The sequence below is a fragment of the Phasianus colchicus genome, chromosome 1, assembly GCF_987193195.1.
Source record: "Phasianus colchicus chromosome 1, bPhaCol1.hap1.1, whole genome shotgun sequence".
NCBI lineage: Eukaryota > Metazoa > Chordata > Aves > Galliformes > Phasianidae > Phasianus > Phasianus colchicus.
This window is the reverse complement of record NC_143436.1, coordinates 7454975-7474212: the sequence shown is the minus strand read 5'-3', so window position 1 is coordinate 7474212 and position 19238 is coordinate 7454975. Positions and strand designations below refer to the sequence as shown.

Genomic DNA, 19238 nt, shown 5'->3' with positions numbered 1-19238 from the left:
TTTTCATCTTTAAATGGATCTATCTTTTGTCCTTCCTGGAAACCAGAATGAGACTGCAACTGTTGAGTCAAGCTCAAATTGGGACTGTATGACAACACAAACAAAAATGAAAATAAACCTTCAATACAGCTGAGCTGCTTTCTCTCACTTTTGTGCCTTGAAAAAGGTAATTTAGGAACCATTCCTGTGCTTTAGCAGTCAATTAGTCCAAAGCTGTTGGTATTTTTAAATACAGCATATGATATTACCCAGGAAAAGGGAAGCCAAACCAGTGATCTGTTGTTACAGAGGATCTCCAGCCCTGTGCTCAGCTGCTCTGCACACAGCAGAATCAAGAGAGCATCCCAGCAGCTTTCTCTTAGCAAAGTCAGTGTTAAATACATATATATATTAATAAAACAGCTTTTTAATTCAGCCAAGAAAAATCTGCCAAAAAGCATTATTTTAATTTAAACTCACACAATCTGTTTGGTGAGTAATTCTGGCACAAAACTCCACACACAGCTTTCAACATGAAAACATCAGTGAACGGACACGAGAAGTTTATTAACAATCTGTTATTTATGGTTTTCTTTTTAAAAAATGATTGACACAACACACAGAGGAAAATTTCAGGAACTGCCAAGTCAGAAAACACAACAGCACATCAGTGCTGAGATGTGATAGAAAGGTTTCAGGGAACAGCATGATTGCTATAAAAGAGAAATATTCTGACTGCTGAGTTATTTGCCATTCCAGAACAGCCCAATCACACACATATGATTGCAAATTATTGTTACTGTTCTAAATTATTATTTACAGAAAACCACTGAAATGCAAGGTGCTTTGAATTCCAACCAAAATGACAGTCTGCTGCCCCAAGGAACTTTTTCTCCCCCCTTTCACTCATTACCTGTTTACTAACAGCACCTTTTTAGTCCCAGCTTGTTTTCATGCTATCTGAAATGACTATAAAATTAGATCCTATTAAGTTATCATGAATATAAACAGTGACTCACCACTTAAGTGAATGCCATTACTGGCAATAAATTCAGAACCTATTATAGATGCTTGCTATTGTCAGGCAAACCAAAACAATACAACTTTATTCAATATTAATTGCATCCTTCGATGCTTGAAAGGATTAAACAATTCCAACCAATATTCTGCACATAGTACACAGAAACATGTGCAAGGGGCAACTGAAATAATTGAGGTCAGACACAGAAGAAGTGAAGGAAAGAAGCAAAAAGGAAGGAAAAATGGGTAAGGAGATATTTCATCTCCTGTGTTAAAGCAGATGGAGGGTGAAGGAAGCAGACAGGCTCCTCCAGATGGTGAAGAAGGCTCTCACACCCACTGTGTTGTGACTGTGTTGGGAAGAATAAACTTGGGATAAAGGATTACTATGGGATTCCATAGGTCTGAGTTCAGCCCATGTGCCCTGACAGGGCTCCAGTCCCTCCGGGTTTTGTTTGTTGCACATTTAGGACATCAGCTGGCTCTGTGGCCAGCAAAAGATACCAGTATCAATAATACAAAGGCTGCTCCAAAAGCAATGCCTCCTATTTCACTGTGTTGGCCAGTGACATCAGAGCTGGATGTTGGTGGTATGGCAGTAGAGGTTGAACCTTCACAAATATATTCCATTATGTTTTGTTGCCATGTGACAGATGGCAGCAGAGGGGGCATTCTGACAAAACGGCATTTGACAAGGAAGTGAGGATAAAGAGAAGTTGTGTCACTGAATTCCTCTGTGCAGAAAAAATGGGGCATTTTTACTGACATTCACTGATGCTTGTTAAACATTTATGGAGTGGATGTAAGCACAGTAAGGTGGTAGGTTTCAGCAGTGATAACTGTGACTTGGATGAGAAGTCACGTTCCTGATGGCCAAAGGCAGCTGTGACACCACAAAATGACAAGGATCTCGATCAGCTTATCCGTGCAAATGAGTTAATAGTGATGGCTGTTGAAAAAAATAGTGTTTCGCAGCTGAGACTTTGCTTTATCAAACAGTGCTGCCGTGCTCTTTGCATCTGTTGTAGTCTCAATGGAAATAAATAGAGGCACCATTTTCAGAGCAACCTACATATTAGACACGGGCTAGGCGAGGAGCATGCTGCTGAGCACTGTGCAAAAGCCAACAAAGAAAAAAAAGCTCCGACACTCTATTTCAATCCTAACCAAACAACACAGCAAACCAGGTGCCCCAATATAACATGTCTTCCTGAAAGCTATCGAGAGTTTCAGAATCTTGGAAATGGACCCTTATGCTACCATGCTGCCCCAATAAGCATCCACTACCCAAAATGCATCCATGAAGCACCCTGGGAGAGCTGTCAGAAGCCCCTTCTCACTGACAGCTGCGGACTTTTCCGCAGCCCTCTCCATCTGCCTTTAAATCAGTTGGCCATCTTGCTTGCCTTTTCTCCCATTTCAATTCCAGCTGAATGTTCCAACCTGCTATTTTCTGTAATGTTTAACGAGAGACCAACAATCTACATCATAAGATACTACAATTCACATTGCAAATAGTGGAACTAGTAATTTTTATGCCTCTGGGAGCACTGGATAGCAAAACTGTATAAAACGTGTAAAAACGTGATAGCAGGGAGGATTGCTTAGGTTAAAACAAATATGCCAGCCTACAGGAGCCATCTGAGTATTTTTCTGCTTTCTCTACATTCTCTACAAACCAAAATATCCAAGCTGTCCCACAGCATTCAGTCGAACATTCAGACCTGGATCCCAGCTGTTGCTCCTCCTGGAGATATGACCCATTTCTTAGCACTCATTATCACGAGCTCCGTGAGCATTTGCAGGTAAGATTCCCAGATTTACAGATTTGAAGGTTGGAAAGGACCATGAAACATCCTCCTCTGTACCCTTGGGCAAGAAGCTGAGAGCTCTGAGATGATAAAAGGATTTCTCCTAGCAACTCATCCTGGAGGAGATGAGAGCTGCTTGCCTTCATAGTTTCATGAATCATAGAATCATTAAGTTTGGAAAAGATCATCCAGTCCCACCATCAACCCATCCCCACCATGCCCACTCACCATGTCCCTCAGTGCCATATCCACCCTTTTTTTGAACACCTTCAGGGACAGTGACACCACCACCTCCCTGTGCAGCCCGTTCCAATGTCTCACCACTGCTCCTAAGAAGAAATTGTTCTTAATATCCAACCTGACTCTCCCCTGGTGCAATTTGAGGCCATTACTTCTCATCCTATCGCTGTTACCTGCGAGCAGAAGCTGAACCCCACCACACCAAAACCTCCTTCAGGCAGTTGTAGAGAGCAATAAGGTCACCCCCGAGCCTCCTCTTCTCCACATGAACAATCCCAGTTCCCTCAGCCCCTCTGGAACTCTGTATTTTCTCCCCTTAAGATATTTTTTCACCATGAAACGTTTCCTTAATGTAGTTAAAAACTAGGAAAATACTGAACTGAGAAAACGATGAAACAGTCCGATACAGTCACTGCTGCCACAGCAGGGTGTCATAAAAAAGAGGTAGAAATTGCTCATAATGTCAGCACAGACATGGAAATCAGGCAAACACTCTTCTATCTTCACAGGGGGTACAGCGACAGAGAAAGCACAAATAGGAGGATATTTAAATCCCAAGAATCTCCAAACTCAGGAAAAAAAAAAAAAACAATTGGGTAACTTGCATGATGCCTGAAGTTAATGAGCTAATCAGTGGTGATTCGTTGTATTGAACACATTGACGTTCATTATGATAACTGGTGTTGACACGTAGCTGATAAGATGGGAAGATCCTAGAATCATAGAACAATAACATGGCTTGTGTTGGACCTCACTGATCAGTTACACCTGCTGTGGGTAGGGTTGCCAACTTCTGGATAAAGCACTAGGATCTTTGAATAGAGACAACCAGACCTTGAGCCTAAATGGTATTCTCAGCATCTTCTACACTGCTATTCCAACGTTATGGAGAACCTCTACCACCAGGATTGCCTGGCCCAAGTCAGGGACAAAGGATATGTCACCTCCGGCAGCCTCGTTCCCCATGAAGGTCTGAGCATGCAGAGCAGATGGGACCATGAGACAGCCTGCTCATGGAAGCCTACGTGTCAGTGTGGGACTATGTGGGGAAAACATGATGAAGGATGTGAGAGCACAGAATTGAAGACGACTGAGCACAATTGTTTGTGACAGCATGCGTGTGAATGAGAGGAAACAGATGTGACAGCAGGACTGAACAACTGTGCTTCACATCAGAAACAAACCTATGGGTGCATGCAAGAGAGCAGCAGGAGTTCATCAAATGACTTAAGAATACGGAACAGACCTGAGATGCTGGGACCTGAACAGTAGAGACTATGGTAGAGCCTCTGAAAGAAAGAAAACAGAACCACCTACAGTTTTCTCTGAACTATATTTTAGAAAAGTGCTGAAGACATCATCGCAGCGTGCTTGTCTTCCCACCCAGCTATTACTACCTTATGACTATACCCATGCAGCTCCCTGTGTTGTCATTACTGAGCTGGAAGGACTTCACTGGAGCATATTTATGGACAACACCAGCATTTCCACAGCTGCTAAGGTTAACTTCATCATAACTGCAATGTCACTAAGCCCTGGTGACATATATTAGAAATGTGAGGTCATTCCAGTTAGATGGACCAAACGATTAGCTGATGGATAACAGTAATACTACTTCTCAAAATGTCAACATCTTACCTTTGAAATGCCTTACAGAGAGAAAACAGTATTTCAGTGACCACTCCCCTTCTTTCCTCAAATCTACTTGTCTTGACTGGAGAGAGACTCTCATTTGTAATCACTGAGCATCTGACCCACTGCTATGATTTTATCTTGTGTTTCCTTTGCATTTTTCTTCCTGGCTACCTTCTCTGGTTATGTAACCTCAGTTTCCATTGCTCAGAAGGGTCCCGTGCTGAACCTGCACACATAGAATCAGGACCACAGCTTCCACAGCCACAAAATTCAAATACAAAACAGAATTTTGGAGGCTAAGAGGAATTTTCTGTACAGACTGCAGAAATGGAACCACATTTTATCAGCATATCTCCACATGTTTCTGTTACATTTTCATGCGTAATATTACCGAAATAGTTCATTGGCAATCATAAATTGGCACATCTATGGTTTCTCAACCTTCCCACCACACTCCCTTTATTTTTCTGCTTCCTTCGTCTTTTTTCTTCCGTCTCTGCTGGTCTTGCCCTCTCCTCACTCTTTTCTCTAATGTCTATCTTAATAGAACCATCAAGGTTGAACAAGACCACTGAGATCATCCAGTCCAACCATCAATCCATCCTCACCATACCCACTAACCATGTCCCTCTGTGCTCCAATCCCTCTGAGGTTACAAATCCTTTTCCTCCGTCTCCTATTCCCACTTCCACCACAGAAGCTGAAGTGTACCAGCAAAAGTCTCTTCCCAGTTCCCAAGGGAAAATAAAACAAAAGCTGTGCTTATGGGAGGCTGCGCAGCCCTGGGATTGGGTCCCACCTGAGCCAATGCATCACTGGTAACATCTTCAGGAAATCCCTACTGCCATCAGCACTGAGCAAAGCAAGCAGCCCAGACCTCAGCTACTGAAGGAAATGAGTCTTTGGCTGCAAAAGGCCACTTTCCTAAAGCCGGAGGTGATGTTCAATTCGGGATGCCTATTTCAGTGTCAGTGTGGATGGACATGATTTACGGGGCCATGTAAATAATTGATGCCTGCCATAATGCTGCTGTGGAAGAGAGCTGGGTATTCGTTAGAGGTTCCTTGAAGCACAAATGATTTCATGATTAAGCAAGCTAAGACTTTTCAAATAATTACAGCAGTCTTATCTCTCCTCATGCTGAAGATCTGGGGAAAACCTTTTATAGAAAGGAAAGGTTCCATTCAGAGAGCAAACCGTTATCAGAGTACACACACAGATTAAATGCTCACAAATCAATGCTCTTAACATAAAACGTTTTTACAGTTTCTCTTTCACTTTCTCCTCCCCTCTTCCCCCCTCCCCCAGTTTGGGAGGTTTGGTTCTCTTTTTACTGTCACTGATTTCATCTGACTGAGTTCCAGCTGCTGCGGAGGTTCCAAGAAAAAGGGCTGCTTTGCTGCTCCAGGTGCTGCTTGTGCTCCAGCATCCTGAGATGGGAGGAGGCAGAGTGATGCCCAGCACAGCACTGACACCAATCTGATGCCCCTCACTGAGCCTCCAGCTCCTCGCCCCAAGCCCCATCCGTGCTCCAGTAAAACCTATTAAATGACGGATTGAGCGCAGCATGTCCCACACAGTTCAGCATCACTGCGCAAAAGGGAGCAAAGCAGATTTTATCCCTGCTGCTAAGTAATGCTAGAGGAAAGCATTTGGATCCAGATGCTCTAAAGGTATTTAGACTTTAGCTTAATTCCTACTTTTTTTTTTTCTTTTTTCTTTTCTTTTCTTTTCTTTTTTTTTTTTTTCTACCAGTAACTCCATATTTGTTCTATCATTTGAGCTCTTGTGTATTCAGTGCTGGAGTCAGTGAGCACAGCTTCATCGGCTTCGGTGAAGATTGAAGTTCCTTTAATGATTTGCACAGGAATGGCCTAATTTTTTAACAAGTTTCCCAGCCTGGTAAGTGGCAGCAGAGCAGGAAAGAACCACACATGCTACTCGGGGGAACACAGAACCACCACCCACTTTCAGACCCTCAGCTGCTCTCTGCAGCTCGGGAAGCACAGCCAGAAGGCGACCGATGTGTGGGCTGCAAAGTGCACAGCACTCAGAATTAACATGCCCACGACACAGAAAAGAACAGCTCTGTTTTCTTCATACAGGACCAGCTATTTGGATTCTCTGAAACTTTCTAGACTGGTTGCTCAAACTAAAGAACATCAAATTAAAGAAGTCCTGTCATGAGGGCCCTGCTGACCCAGCTGTGATGCTGAGATGGTGCTGAATAGCGGGGAGGCACTCAATGGCTGTGGTTACTGTATCACATTTGCAACAGCCATCCCAACAGGCACAACTATGAACTGGAATCACCTGTACCTCCCTCAGGACCTACAACTGCTCCTATACTTTCAGTGGGTTTTGGACCAAGTCCACAGTGTTAAATGCTTCTAGATCTCTTAAGTGGCACAAGTTAGGCCTGATTGATGGCTTTTTTACACCTCAAGAGGGAAAACAACATGGAGTTGTATAATGGAAAGTGTAGAAAGCTGTCCTGTCACAGAATCATAGAACAGCTTGGGTTGGAAGAGACCTCAAAGCCCCTCCATCTCCAGTCCCTGCTGTGAGCTGGGTGTCCCCACCAGCTCAGGCTGCCCAGGGCCAAATCCAGCCTGGCCTTCAGCACCTCCAAGAATGGGGTACCCACAGCTTCTCTAGGCAAATGAATGAATTTCCCAGCACTAAGACCTTCCTCCTCTCCAAGCCCTTTTGCTCAATAAGGGAACCACGCACCAAAGGTGACGCACAGGGACACATCTCTCACAGCGCAAAATTCTGACAGCAAAACTCAATTAAGGTGACAAAAACATCCCACGACACTCAGCCCTTGCACTGCATTCTGCATCTTCAAAGCTCTGGACAGACATTTGTGCCATTGGCCAAGGCAGCATTTTTCCAAGCACTCCACTACATGGTCATCACAGTGCAGTTGGGATGACCCACCTCCATACCAAGCGAGCAGCCTGGTTCTCACCTGCAGATCATTGGAGGTAATCAGTGAGCCCAGGAACCAGAATTACTGTTTGTAGAGAGCCCTCCCTTGGAAGCAGAAAGAAACTGAACTATTTCAGCAGAAACTTCAGCTGTGCTTTGGAAGTGGCACGCAGAGTACGGAGCGTAGTTTGGAGTCACTCAAAGTTGCCATGAAAGCCAGAGTGGCACAGAGGCAAACAGCATTCCCCACACAACAAAACTTTAATGGCCAATACAACACTCGGCGAGCAAAAACGTAACAAAAATAAAACTCCACTCAGCCAAAAAAGCAGCATCCTGCACCCTGCTCCCATCCACCATCTGCGCATGTTTATTCTGAGCCTTCGGAGGAAAAAAAAAAAAAAACCAACTCGAGCGTTTTTCTAATCTTTCTGCCCCGCCACTATAAATAACAGAAATAAACCCTAGCAGCAGTTCAGCGTCGCAGCGAAACGCATCCAATCCGCTCCGACTATTTCTGCCCGTCCGCCCGCGAATAGAGGCGGCCATCGGCGCTGGGGCGCAGCGTGCGAGTCAGAGCGTTTATTTACACCTCCTCATTCTATCAATATTTCAAACCACGGGTTTTTCTTTTCTTTTTTTCTTTCTTTTTCCCTTTTTCTTTCTTCCTTTTTTTTTTTTTTCCCTTTCTCTTTCTTTCCTTTTCTTCCCCCCTTTTCTTTCTTTTGTTTCTTTGTCTTTTAATATATTTTTTTTGCCTGCCCCGCTGCCGTCCTTCCACTCCGCTGCCCAACGCACGGTTCTGTTTCTCCCCACGTTTCCATCCCTACCCGTGCTGAGACGCTCGCAGCGCGCACCCGCGCCGATCCCGCTGCGCACCCCGCGCAAATCCCGCGCAGCCCCAATTCTCCCCGCGCATCCCCGCCACTTACGTCCCCAGTGTCTCCTTGAACTCAAAGATTTTCTTGATGTCCTCCGCCTGCTTCTTCCAGGAGCCGCCGCCGTCTCCGTTCTCCCGGGCCATGGCCGCTCCGCGCAGCGCCGCGCAGCCCCGCGGATGCCGGCCGGCCCCGCGCCGCCGTGCGGCTTTTGCTTTCTCTTCTGCCGCGGCGGCAGCTGCTGCTGCTGTTTCTTTCTTTTTTTTTTTCTTCCTCCTCCTCCTCACACTTCCTGCCCTCCGCCGCTTTTATTTCCTCCGCGCTCGGGCGCGCTCCGCGAGTGCCACTTTTACTGGGCTATTTCGTCCCAACTTTCTCTGCCCCCCCTCCTCCGTGTCCCCAGCTCTAGTCCCCGTCCCCCCCTCCTTCCGCACTCTCGAGCGCAGCTCTCTTCGGGGTCACTTTGGTCCTCACCGACAGATCCACCCCGGGGGAAAAAATCCTTTTTTCCCCTTCTTTTTTTTTTTCCCCCTTCCTTTCTTTTTGTCTTTTTTCTTTTTTTTTTTTTCTTCTTTTTTTCCCCCCCTTTCTCCCCTTCCTTTCTCTTTATCTTTTTTTTTTTTCTTCTTCTTCTTTTTTTTTTTTTTTTCTTTTTATAGGATCATCGATTCTCTCCCCTTCACGTTCTGCCCGCACGGATTCTGTTCCCCCTCCCTCGTCTCCCGTGGGACTTTCAGAGCCCTCCGGGCGCGGTGCGGTGCGGCCCCGGCGGCAGCGGCTGTGCGCGGTTGTTATGGCAATGGGAGGAGGAGGAGGAGGAAGAGAAGGAGGAGGACGAGGACGAGGAGGTGGAGGCAACCCCGGCGCTGCTGTGCTGCCTGGCGCTGCCCCTCCTGACTGAATGACTGAAGATAATTCGCATTGCACCAAAACCGCTCACGTCAAACGGGAGGGGAGGGAAAGCCAAGGCAAAAAAAAAAAAAAAAATTAAAAGGGAAAGCAGGAAAAAAAAAAAAAAAAGCCTCACGCTGTGCAGTGCGGTCGGGCGCTGCGCGGTTGGCGGTGCCCAACCCGCCCCACAAAAGTGAGGGCGCAAAAGGGGCGCAGCGCAGCGCTCACACTGCGCGGAGCGGCGCCGGGCTGCGGGCGGGGATCCCCCGGCGTGACAGCGCAGAAATCCCCGCCCGGGGGAAGCGGCCGGAGGGACTCGCATAGAGAGCATCGCAGGGCGTTGCTGGTGATGGGTAAGGAACTAAAAAGTGCATTTCTTCCCCCGGCTGGGAGCTGAAGTCGAGGACTTTGCTGGTGGCAGGTGCAGGAGAGTCAGAAATCTCAAACACTGATCGTCGGATGAGGCACGTGAAAATTCTAACACAGCTAAGTAACACGGGCTTACAAAAAGATACGAACGTGAACATAAGCACTTAAAATACATCCTTAAAATCCAACTTTGGAAGCCGATTTTCATAGTTTATGGGCAGAATTTACAGGCTTTCCTGGAGCTGAGCTGTGCCCCCCCCCCCCACCACCATGCCAAGAGGACTTGTGGGGAAAAAAGTGGGGAAAGCGCTGAGCAGGCTGGGGTGTCCGGGCAATGCTACCCTCTGCTGGGCAGAGCCACACGTGTGCCAGCTTCTGTATTTCTCAGTGCACTCTTTTAATTCAATTCCTATCACATCGGCAGCCCAAAACTTTTGGGATTCCCCGCAACGGGTGCCTACGTGTTGTGCTTTGGGCAGCTGAGACTTTTCTTCTGCTCCTGACATCTCCTGCCTTTTGCTATCTATAGGGATTCCCTCCCTCGTGTGCTCCTTCTTTCCCTGTGGTCGTGTCACCAGCATTTCCCAAACTGGTCATATAAGCATAGAACTGGAGAATCATTAAGGTTTGAAAAGGCCACTGAGATCATCCAGACCAACCACCAACCCACCCCCACCATGCCCACTAACCATGGCCCTCAGTGCCACATCTGCCCTTTCCTTGAACACCTCCAGGGATGGTGACTCCACCACCTCCCTGTGCAGCCTGTGCCAATGCCTCACCACTCTTTCTGAGAATAAATTCTTCCTAATATCCAACCTGGTGCAATTTGAGGCCATTCCCTCTCATCCTATCACAGTTAATTGGGAGAAGAGGCTGACTCCCACCTTGCCACAACCTCCTTTCAGGCAGTTGCAGAGAGTGATAAGGTTTCCCCTGATCCTCCTCTTCTCCAGATGACCAATCCCAGCTCCCTCAGCTGTTCCTCTTAAGACTTGTGCTCCAGAACCCTCACAGCTTCACTGCTCTGCTCAGTAAGGATATTAAACAGGCCCCAATACTAACCCCCGATCTGCACCTGCAAATTGATATATTGGGAAATAATACATGTCACTGACCCAAAAAGATGCAGCCAACACCAGAAGGAGAGTTTCCCTTCAGCCCACACCCACGTGGTGTATCCTGTCTTTTTGGCAAGCAAATGAATCACTGCTTGTCAGAAGTGCCATGCGGTGACGTTGGTTGAGTTTCGCTTGAATGGAGCTGCTGACCATAACCTCCTGTCTTCAGGAGATAATGGAGAGAATCTGAGGCCACAAAGGGCAAGTGCAGTCATCTACCCTGATCTGCAGCATGACAGAGGCCAAAGAACTCCATCAGAGCAGAGGACCGGTGCCATAACTTACACTGGAGCTGCAGCAGAGCCAAGCCATCCACCGCTGCTCTTTCAGAAGTCGTGTTGGTCCCCTCAGCATCACACTGAAATCTTACCACCAGACAGCATTGCTCGCTTTCCTTTTCAGCAGACAAAAATTTTACTTAAAATTACTCAAATTCCTGCCCACACTTCAAACTCTAAGCATAAGGGCCATGTCAGCCTGCAAATCCTTTCCCAATTTAGCCCACACCTTTGACATCATGTGAATGTGCTCTTTTTGTGCGCGTGATAAAATAACTCATATTTGAAACAACTGAAAATGTATAAATCTCCAGCTTTAATGAGAAGTGTATGAGATGCTGCCATCAGGCAGGGAGCACTGCTCAATAGGACCACAACAGCCCCTTAGAGTCATCGCAGTCTGCGGTGTCAGGCTGGATTTAGGGAGTCTGTAATGTCACTTGACTGACGGGCTCCTGCAGAGGCATTGTGGAGCACTGAGTTATTTGAAGAATAGGTGTTTTTTAAGGAAAAAAAAGAAAATCTTATATGAAAACTTCTCTCTGCGAGGGCCTCATACAGCAGGGCATGCTGCAGTGAAGCAGCTCTGTATGGCAGAAGCCAGTATTCAGTCGCTCACAACTAGATTGCAAGAACTTCAATAGAGTGGTAAAATGAAGCAGACAGGAATACAAGATTGAGGATTGCTGATGAGACATCAGTTCAGCAAAAGCTTCACACCCTTACAGTGTAGTTCCATTTCTTTCTATAAAGCCTTCTATGGAAACTCTGGGAATTCAGGGGAACACTGAAAATAAACTTTTTTGTGAGACATTTCGTTTCTAAATAAAATGACCTTATTTTTGGAGTGGTATTCCAAGTTACATTTTTTACCTCTGCGGATGGCATACATTTCATGTGGTTGCATACAGCCACGTTTGCTTGGGGCCCTTAGTATGGCACAGTTCCATAATGAACATTAACAGTCACATCCACATTACACACATATGTATGTATGCACTATGGGGGCAAAGTCATTTGATGCTGGTCAGGCTTCACTCACATGGATGCTGTTAGTAATGATGCCATGAACAAGTGTAGAGCTCAGCAAGGAACTCATAGAATTATAGAATCATATGATCCTATCCTCGAGCAAAGTGACATCCCCAGTGCTTCCCAGTCTCTAAAATGAGCCTAAGACACAATAAAATCCCAGAACAAAACATCTTTCAGTCTGGCAGTACGGGTTACTATCTTAATTATCATCTGACCAGCACGATAAGCATTCCTTCCAAAGCAACTATTTACATATATATAATTTTACAGCTCTTCTTGGCATTTTCAGGTTAGATATCAGGAAACATTTCTTATCAGAAAGAGGGGTGAGGCATTGGCATGGGCTGCACAGGGAGTGGTGGAGTTATCATCCATGGTGGTGCTCAAGAAAAGTGTAGATGTGGCACTGAGGGCCATGGTTAGTGGGCATGGTGGGGATGGCCTGATGGTTGGACTGGATGATCTTTTCCAACCTTGATGATTCTGCAACTCTATGATTTGCAGTGATGGGAATGGTGTAGATTCAGTCCCTTTTGGTAAGCGGGAGGAAATCCTCATAGGAATTATGCTGAATCATAAGAAAATTAACTCACAAGAAGAACTGCTTATTTAAACAAGGGAGAAAATGGCTTATTTAAAATGAGAAATTTAAATGTTTATTCATATGAGAAGACCGTTTGTTTAAAGAAAGAATGGTTTTGTGCTAGTTCTTTCCTCGGGACAGTTATTAAAAAGCACTGGTTTGAAAGGTGGACTGTGGTAGGTGATCGGGGGGTTTTGGTTTTCATTGTGGGTGGAACTTGTGGTTAGGTGTTAATGTTTGCTAGGCTTCTTTTGACACCACAAATTCAAGATACAAAAATACAAGCTCAGCTCTAAGCATGTCCACAGCAGCATGCTTTTCCAAGGCTGACCCTGCTGCAACCCATAAAATCATCACCCAGTCCAGCTCTCAACCCATCACCACCCTGCCCATTAAAATGTGCCACCAGCAAAGCTCCTCCGAGCTTGTCATAGACTTTTTGGTGACTTCAGAGCTGTGCAGGAAAAGAATGCATGTAAAGGAAAAAAAGAAAAAAGAAAAAAAGAAAGAAAAAAAGAAACCTGAGGCTGCTGCAAGTCTTAGATACATGGTGTTTTGTGTTCTTGTCCTTAAACCACCTCTAGGCATTTTAAAGCCTGAGATCAGTTTAAGCTCTTTAAGATGACCTAAGGCTCTTGCTCATCCTAGCAGCTAAAGCACTGCCCCAAAAGCATGCAAATGCAATGGAGAGGAGATGGTAGGTGCTTTGCTGTCTGCTGTTTTTCTCATGGGGAGGTGGGAGCTTAAATTGCTGAAGGGTTTTTAACTATCTCTATAAAATGGAATAAGCAAGTGCTGATCCAGACATGAATTCCCAGCCTTCAGTCAGTTACCTGAAGACCATCTGGTGCCTTGCTAAGTCCCCAGGTGCTTTTATTACTCAGAAGGTTTGGAGATATCAGCCAACTTTTCTTCCTTGGTTTTATTCTCAGCTGGATGAACGGAGGAAGCTGGAGGACGAAAATCTTGACAAGATGATGAGAAGGTGGCTTGTTAGACTACGGAAAAATTGGGATTTGAGAGAGTAACAGGCAGGCTGAACATCTCATTTTAAGTCTGCCATGCTATGTGTGTATTGCAATAAATCTTCAAATTCCGGATTGTAAATCATGGTCGTATAACATTACAATCAGGGAGAAAAATCTACAATCATTGCCAAAACAGAAGCAAGAGGAGTGATACGTTGGTAAAGATGGATGTGAGCAATGGACAAAAGGCAGGATGGCAGAGTGGGGAGTCAGTGAGGACAAAGGAGTGAAGGAGAGGGGATGCTCCAAAGGGCAGAAGTACAGAAAGCAAAACCACCCATCCCACAGAGTTCCTAGCGTTGAGCTCTGGTGTCCCAAATGCCAATGTAAAATCACCACCAAAATGTGTCACAGAATCTTCAAATGTTGGAAAGAACCACTAAGATCATCTAGTCCAACCATGTCTTGTAGCTTGAGAGGGCTGCATGGCACAAATCCTGCTCACACACATCCCCGATGCTGAGTTTGAGGTTTGGGGTTCAATGGGCTGAGCCCTGCCAACAAGCCAAGCTGTGGTCATGACAAGAATTGCGTATTTTTCTAGATGGTTTGGCTTTGCATGTTTGTGTTTTGGAGGGAGAAATAAATTAGGACATTCCACCTATAAAGTTTTTATTGAAAGCACATTAGGTGACAAGGCATGGACTCAAAAATTACAAAAATACCAAAAAATAAAGAAGTTGCTCAAATTGTTTCAATTCTGCATCCTGCTCCACGTTAATTTGGGGTGGATTTCTCCCTTACAATGAAGAGTTCAACATAGGAAACTCATTCATATATGGCAAAGGAGCTGCTCATGAGAGTCTGCTTACATTCCTGGTGCCCTGTAGGGATGAACTTGCACTCAGAGACAGGCAGAAGTCAATGGGAGTCGTGCTTTGTACCCACCGAGAGCCGTAAAATGCCGAGAGCCCTGGAAGATCCGATCCTTAGTGTTGCAAATTGAGCACCCAAAATTAGCAAACGTGTTTGATTATTTTGGTCTTAATCTCCCCGTGCCTCGGTCACACCAGCTGATGATATCGCAGGAGCGCTGTGAAGATAAACGCATTAATATTGATCAGATGCTGAAGCACTACAGAGAAGCTCACAAGGAAATTAATGTTGATCTCAGCATGTGGTTCAAATAGCGTGTGTTAATGTGGCCTGGAGCAACTCACTGCATTAAAATAACCACAAGCCATAGGTGATCAGATAATTTAAGGACACAATGCACGGCATGTGCACAAAGGCCCACGGATGGGGTGGCTGGGTGGGCTGTTTGATCTGATCTGACACCCAGATCCAGCCAAAAAATGATGCAGTAGGGGTTAGAGAATAGAAGTTTTCAACAGACAAGGAAAGGCCCAGCTGCTTCTCCACAGAGAGACAGAACTCAAAACCCAACCCTGTAGACCATGGGCACCCCTGGTTTATCTGCCCACCATGCTGATCTCTCATCTGATGGATATATCCATAGAGGAACTGGGCTTGTTGACCTCTAAGAGCCACGTAGAGGCCAAATCCAACCTGCCATGAAGCATGCAGCTTCACTGACATCACAGAGGAGCCTCTCTTTCCTCTCAACCCACACTTGCACTGGGCCTGTGTTCACCCTGAGAACAGATCCTCAGCTTCACGCAGTATTATTGTTATGGTGTACACTGAGTTTTCACCTTCTTGAGCCTGACACGTGTTTGAGCCATGTGAATGTTGCACAGACACCATTCATTGCACTGGGACAGCACAGAGCCCTCCCAGCTCAAGGAAAGAACTTAGTGTGGGTGTCTCCTCTCCTTGCACCAAGGAGAAACACTGACAGCCTCCAGCACCATCTTAGCACACTGATGGAGTCAAATAATAAGTGAAAACTGGAGGAAAAGAAATTAAATGGCACAGGCAGAGGAAGAAGAGATACAAAGCCATTCACTTGCCTGTGAAGTAATCACTTTTTTCATTTAAGCAGAACACTCAGCTATCTTTTATATTGTTATTGGTAAAGTCCTCTTAGAAACTGGAAATTAATTTTTTTTATCTCCTCGTTTTCTCTCCTTCCCATTCGGAGACCATTTCTGTTTTCCTGTGTTTCTCTCAGAACTGAAATTAACTTGGCTCATTTTGTTCTTTTCTTCCACAGATATTAACACTGCTGAGTAATGAAGGGAAAAGCAGCTTTGTTAATTAGCCACAGCCACTGCATTAAGTCCAGACTGACACTGCACTCACGTGCAAGGAAAGGCACTGTGCCATCGGACGATGAGTACACAAGACAGTAGCTGGAGCTGCCCAAACTGATTCCAGATCAGTTGAAGTGTTTTAGTCCCTATCAATGGGCAGATTCTCCATCCTAATACCTTACTTAGGGCTGCTTTCCTTGGTTTCCCACTCTGTGTTTCTCACCACTATGCTATTCCAGGTAAAAAAAAAAAAAATGACTGTATTTGTTTTCAAAAGACGCAGAAATACACATTTGGAGCAGTCTCTCCATTCTGGTTTTCTACAAAATCTTGCTGCTTTTATGATATGTGGGCTGAGATTGTCCCCTTGGCCTTTTGCTTCAGGTCACCAAAAGAAAAGCAAATACCCTGGAGCTGACAATGACAAAAAGTAAATTACTAGCACTTTTATCTCCCACAAAGAGTTCTCTGAGGATAGAGGGAAGCCAACAGGGAGATCTGTTGGGGAATATTTTCTTTATCTTTCCCGATGCAAAGCCTTTGTTAAGGTCCAGCCTCCCTGGCTAACTGGGCATCATGCTAGGAAGAAGCTAGCACAACTGGATCTTGTATTTATTCATCCCACGTCCCTGTCCACCACATTATTTGCACCCCACATGAGACAAGGTTGGTCCGTTAGCAGCAGTTCTTTGGCCACAGGGTTGTGTTACAGAGATGGTAGTAGACAGGAGAAGGAAATGTTCCTGGGTTTTTCCTGTCTCTTCCCAGCCTTGCAATTTCTTGCTTAGCAGCCCATGGGAAGGTGGAGACTTCCAAAACCAGATAGAGATCCACCAAAAACTCAAGCAAGGGTTGGAAGAAAAGTTAAAGAGTAACCAGAAACTACTGGAGAAGTGGGACATGCCTGTGTGGAAGAGAAATGAAGACTCACTTCAGCATGAGCTTGCACATGTCCAAATGTTTGTTCTTTTACATGAGACATGCTCTTGCCATGGTTTTAGGCCTAGTGCTGACCTAGTGCTTCCTGACACTCAAACCCCAAACTCAGTGTGTGCTTTAGTGAAAGCATGGAGCTTTTCTCCTCCCAAAGGAGGCCAGCAGGACTACCCTGGGCTTTGCTCTGTGTTCAGCCCTTCTGCATAGAGGGTCAACATCTGAACTCAAAGCTATTGGTTGAGTGAATAGAGGGCAATGCAAGTGCTAATCCTGATCAGAAGACCACTCTTTGCTTGCAGAGTAACCCCAGGCAAAGATGTGGTATGTGGCACTGGGATGATCTATTGGATCTAGGCTTATCTCATTCTGCAGTCAGTAAACAAGTGATGGAGTTGAGCTAAAGCTGTCCAATGGCTGGATCAGTGATGTCTCTTTGCAAGCTACCCTCCATGTACACAACAAAATGAATTACCAATTGAGTTGCCAAGCAAAGAAACGGTCCAATTTTGCAATTATAGCCTTGACAAAAATACCATTCACTGCCAGAGACAAAAGCAAAAGTTGCCAGTGTTTAGCAAAAGCAGATGTGTTTTGGAAAGTTTTAATGGATTTCCCAACTTCCAAGCCACCAGCACCAGCCAGTGTAATCTGTCCAAATCTGTGAGCAGACTGGGAGGAGAACTCCAGAAGATGAGTTATGTGGAGTGGTTAAGAGAAAGAGGATTATAGCAGAAGGTGGAATCTCGTTTTTCAGAGCTCTATAGCTCTATCTGTAGCTCAGCTGGAGAAATGTGTGTTCATCTAACTGATAAGAAAGCCACAGTCCCTCAGAGGTTGCTATAGAGCACTCAGTCAAATGGCTGTTTCTAAGTCACCACTGTTCAGGTGGCTTTCTCCAATGGAATTGAAGTTTATTTTGTGTTCTTTGAAAATGAAAGTTCATTTTAGGCACGCTCCGAATTAAATTTGCTTAGAAAGCAAGGATAGCCAGGCTGCTTTACTGAACCCTGTTCCTTTCATTCAGCAGTACCCATTTTCCTGAATACACTGAAACCCCACCAGCATGGAGCTGCCAAATCCTTTCCCACCTCTCTGTTCTTCGCTTCACTCACCTCCTGCCCCTTCACAGGGCTGGGAGCAGTGACCACTGTGGTCGGTTTGTTCTACAAATACATTAGCCCCAAACAAATGCCCAAGAGAGTCTCCTCACATTTATTTTGCAGCAGTTCCTATTGGAACAAGGAAAACTCTGTCATATTTGCCATCGTAGCTCTTGTCTTTGTTTATTTTTGCTGCATGCTTTTTGATAAGCAGCAGAATCCTCATTGTAGAGGTGCAGAGAAGCAGTTGGACTGAACAACCACATCACTGATGTTTTGATCAGGTTGCATCTCACTGCAACTCCTGCACCTTATCACAGACCTTCACCTCAACCAATTTCACTCTCCAGAATGAGGTTGATGTCTCTAACTAAAACAAAAGCCTGGTATGAGAAACAACTGAGAAGTTGCACAGACCCCACCATTGCCCCAAAGGTATTTCCAAATGAAATTCAACCTGTGTTCCCACCAACTCACTATGCCCATAACTGACAACCTCCTTCCTTCCACTCCCAAAATGACCTGCAGTTTTTGGCTTTTCTCTGCACACTGCCTCTCCCAGCACACCCACTTGCTGGCCTTCTCAGCAGCTTGACCACTATTGCTTCCCTTGGGGCACATCTCAAGTAGGGCTGCACAGCATTGGGCCACGTTTATGTGCTCCCAGCTGTGCTCAGATAAGATCTAATCAGCACTCTGCAGACAGGAAATCACCATCTGGCTTGAGGTTTTACAGTGTGCACCATCATCTTCCTCTCTGAACACTTATTTCCTTGTCGTTTCAATAACATTGTCCTTAGTGAGCTCCGTGGGAGTTTGACACTTCTTTCCATGTCACAGTTCTCCTAGTGGCAGAGCTCCCAGCTCAGTCTGGAATTAAATTATTCAGTTAAATTAATGATTTATTTATTTATTTATTTATTTATTTATTTATTTATTTATTTATTTTTCTGTGAGTTGCAGTTTAAAGTATTTCCCATTGCATCAGTGCCTCTCATCTCCTGAGAAAGCTTACACTGTGCTAAATGTGTCCCCGTTAAGAAAAATAAAGAGAGTATTTGCAACACCATTTTGACTGTATCCATTGCATCCCATGATGAACCTTGGATGCTGAATATCCAGCTGCTGGCTGTAGATGTCAGGGTAAACCTGCCACGAATACATGTGCAACCCCAATGACATTGCAATTATTTGTATGCTTAAAAAAATTAGAGAAAAATGATGATGTCTGCAAGCACAGCTTT

The 19238-nt window shown here is 45.2% G+C and overlaps 1 protein-coding gene across 3 annotated transcripts in view; it reads right to left on the bottom strand.

Annotated features, from left to right (window-relative positions):
- The window catches only part of CAMK1D (calcium/calmodulin dependent protein kinase ID), a 252128-nt gene extending 242683 nt beyond the window's left edge, over positions 1-9445 (bottom strand). For 2 of the 3 annotated variants that reach the window (XM_090134801.1, XM_090134793.1), the window contains exon 1: positions 8552-9445. In XM_090134801.1, coding sequence (XP_089990927.1) covers positions 8552-8643 — 92 coding nt within the window. In that variant the 5' untranslated portion in view covers positions 8644-9445. The remainder of the gene's footprint in view (positions 1-8551) is intronic. The other variant, XM_031616048.2, reaches the window with a different exon arrangement.
- Between the last annotated feature and the right edge of the window lie 9793 nt (positions 9446-19238).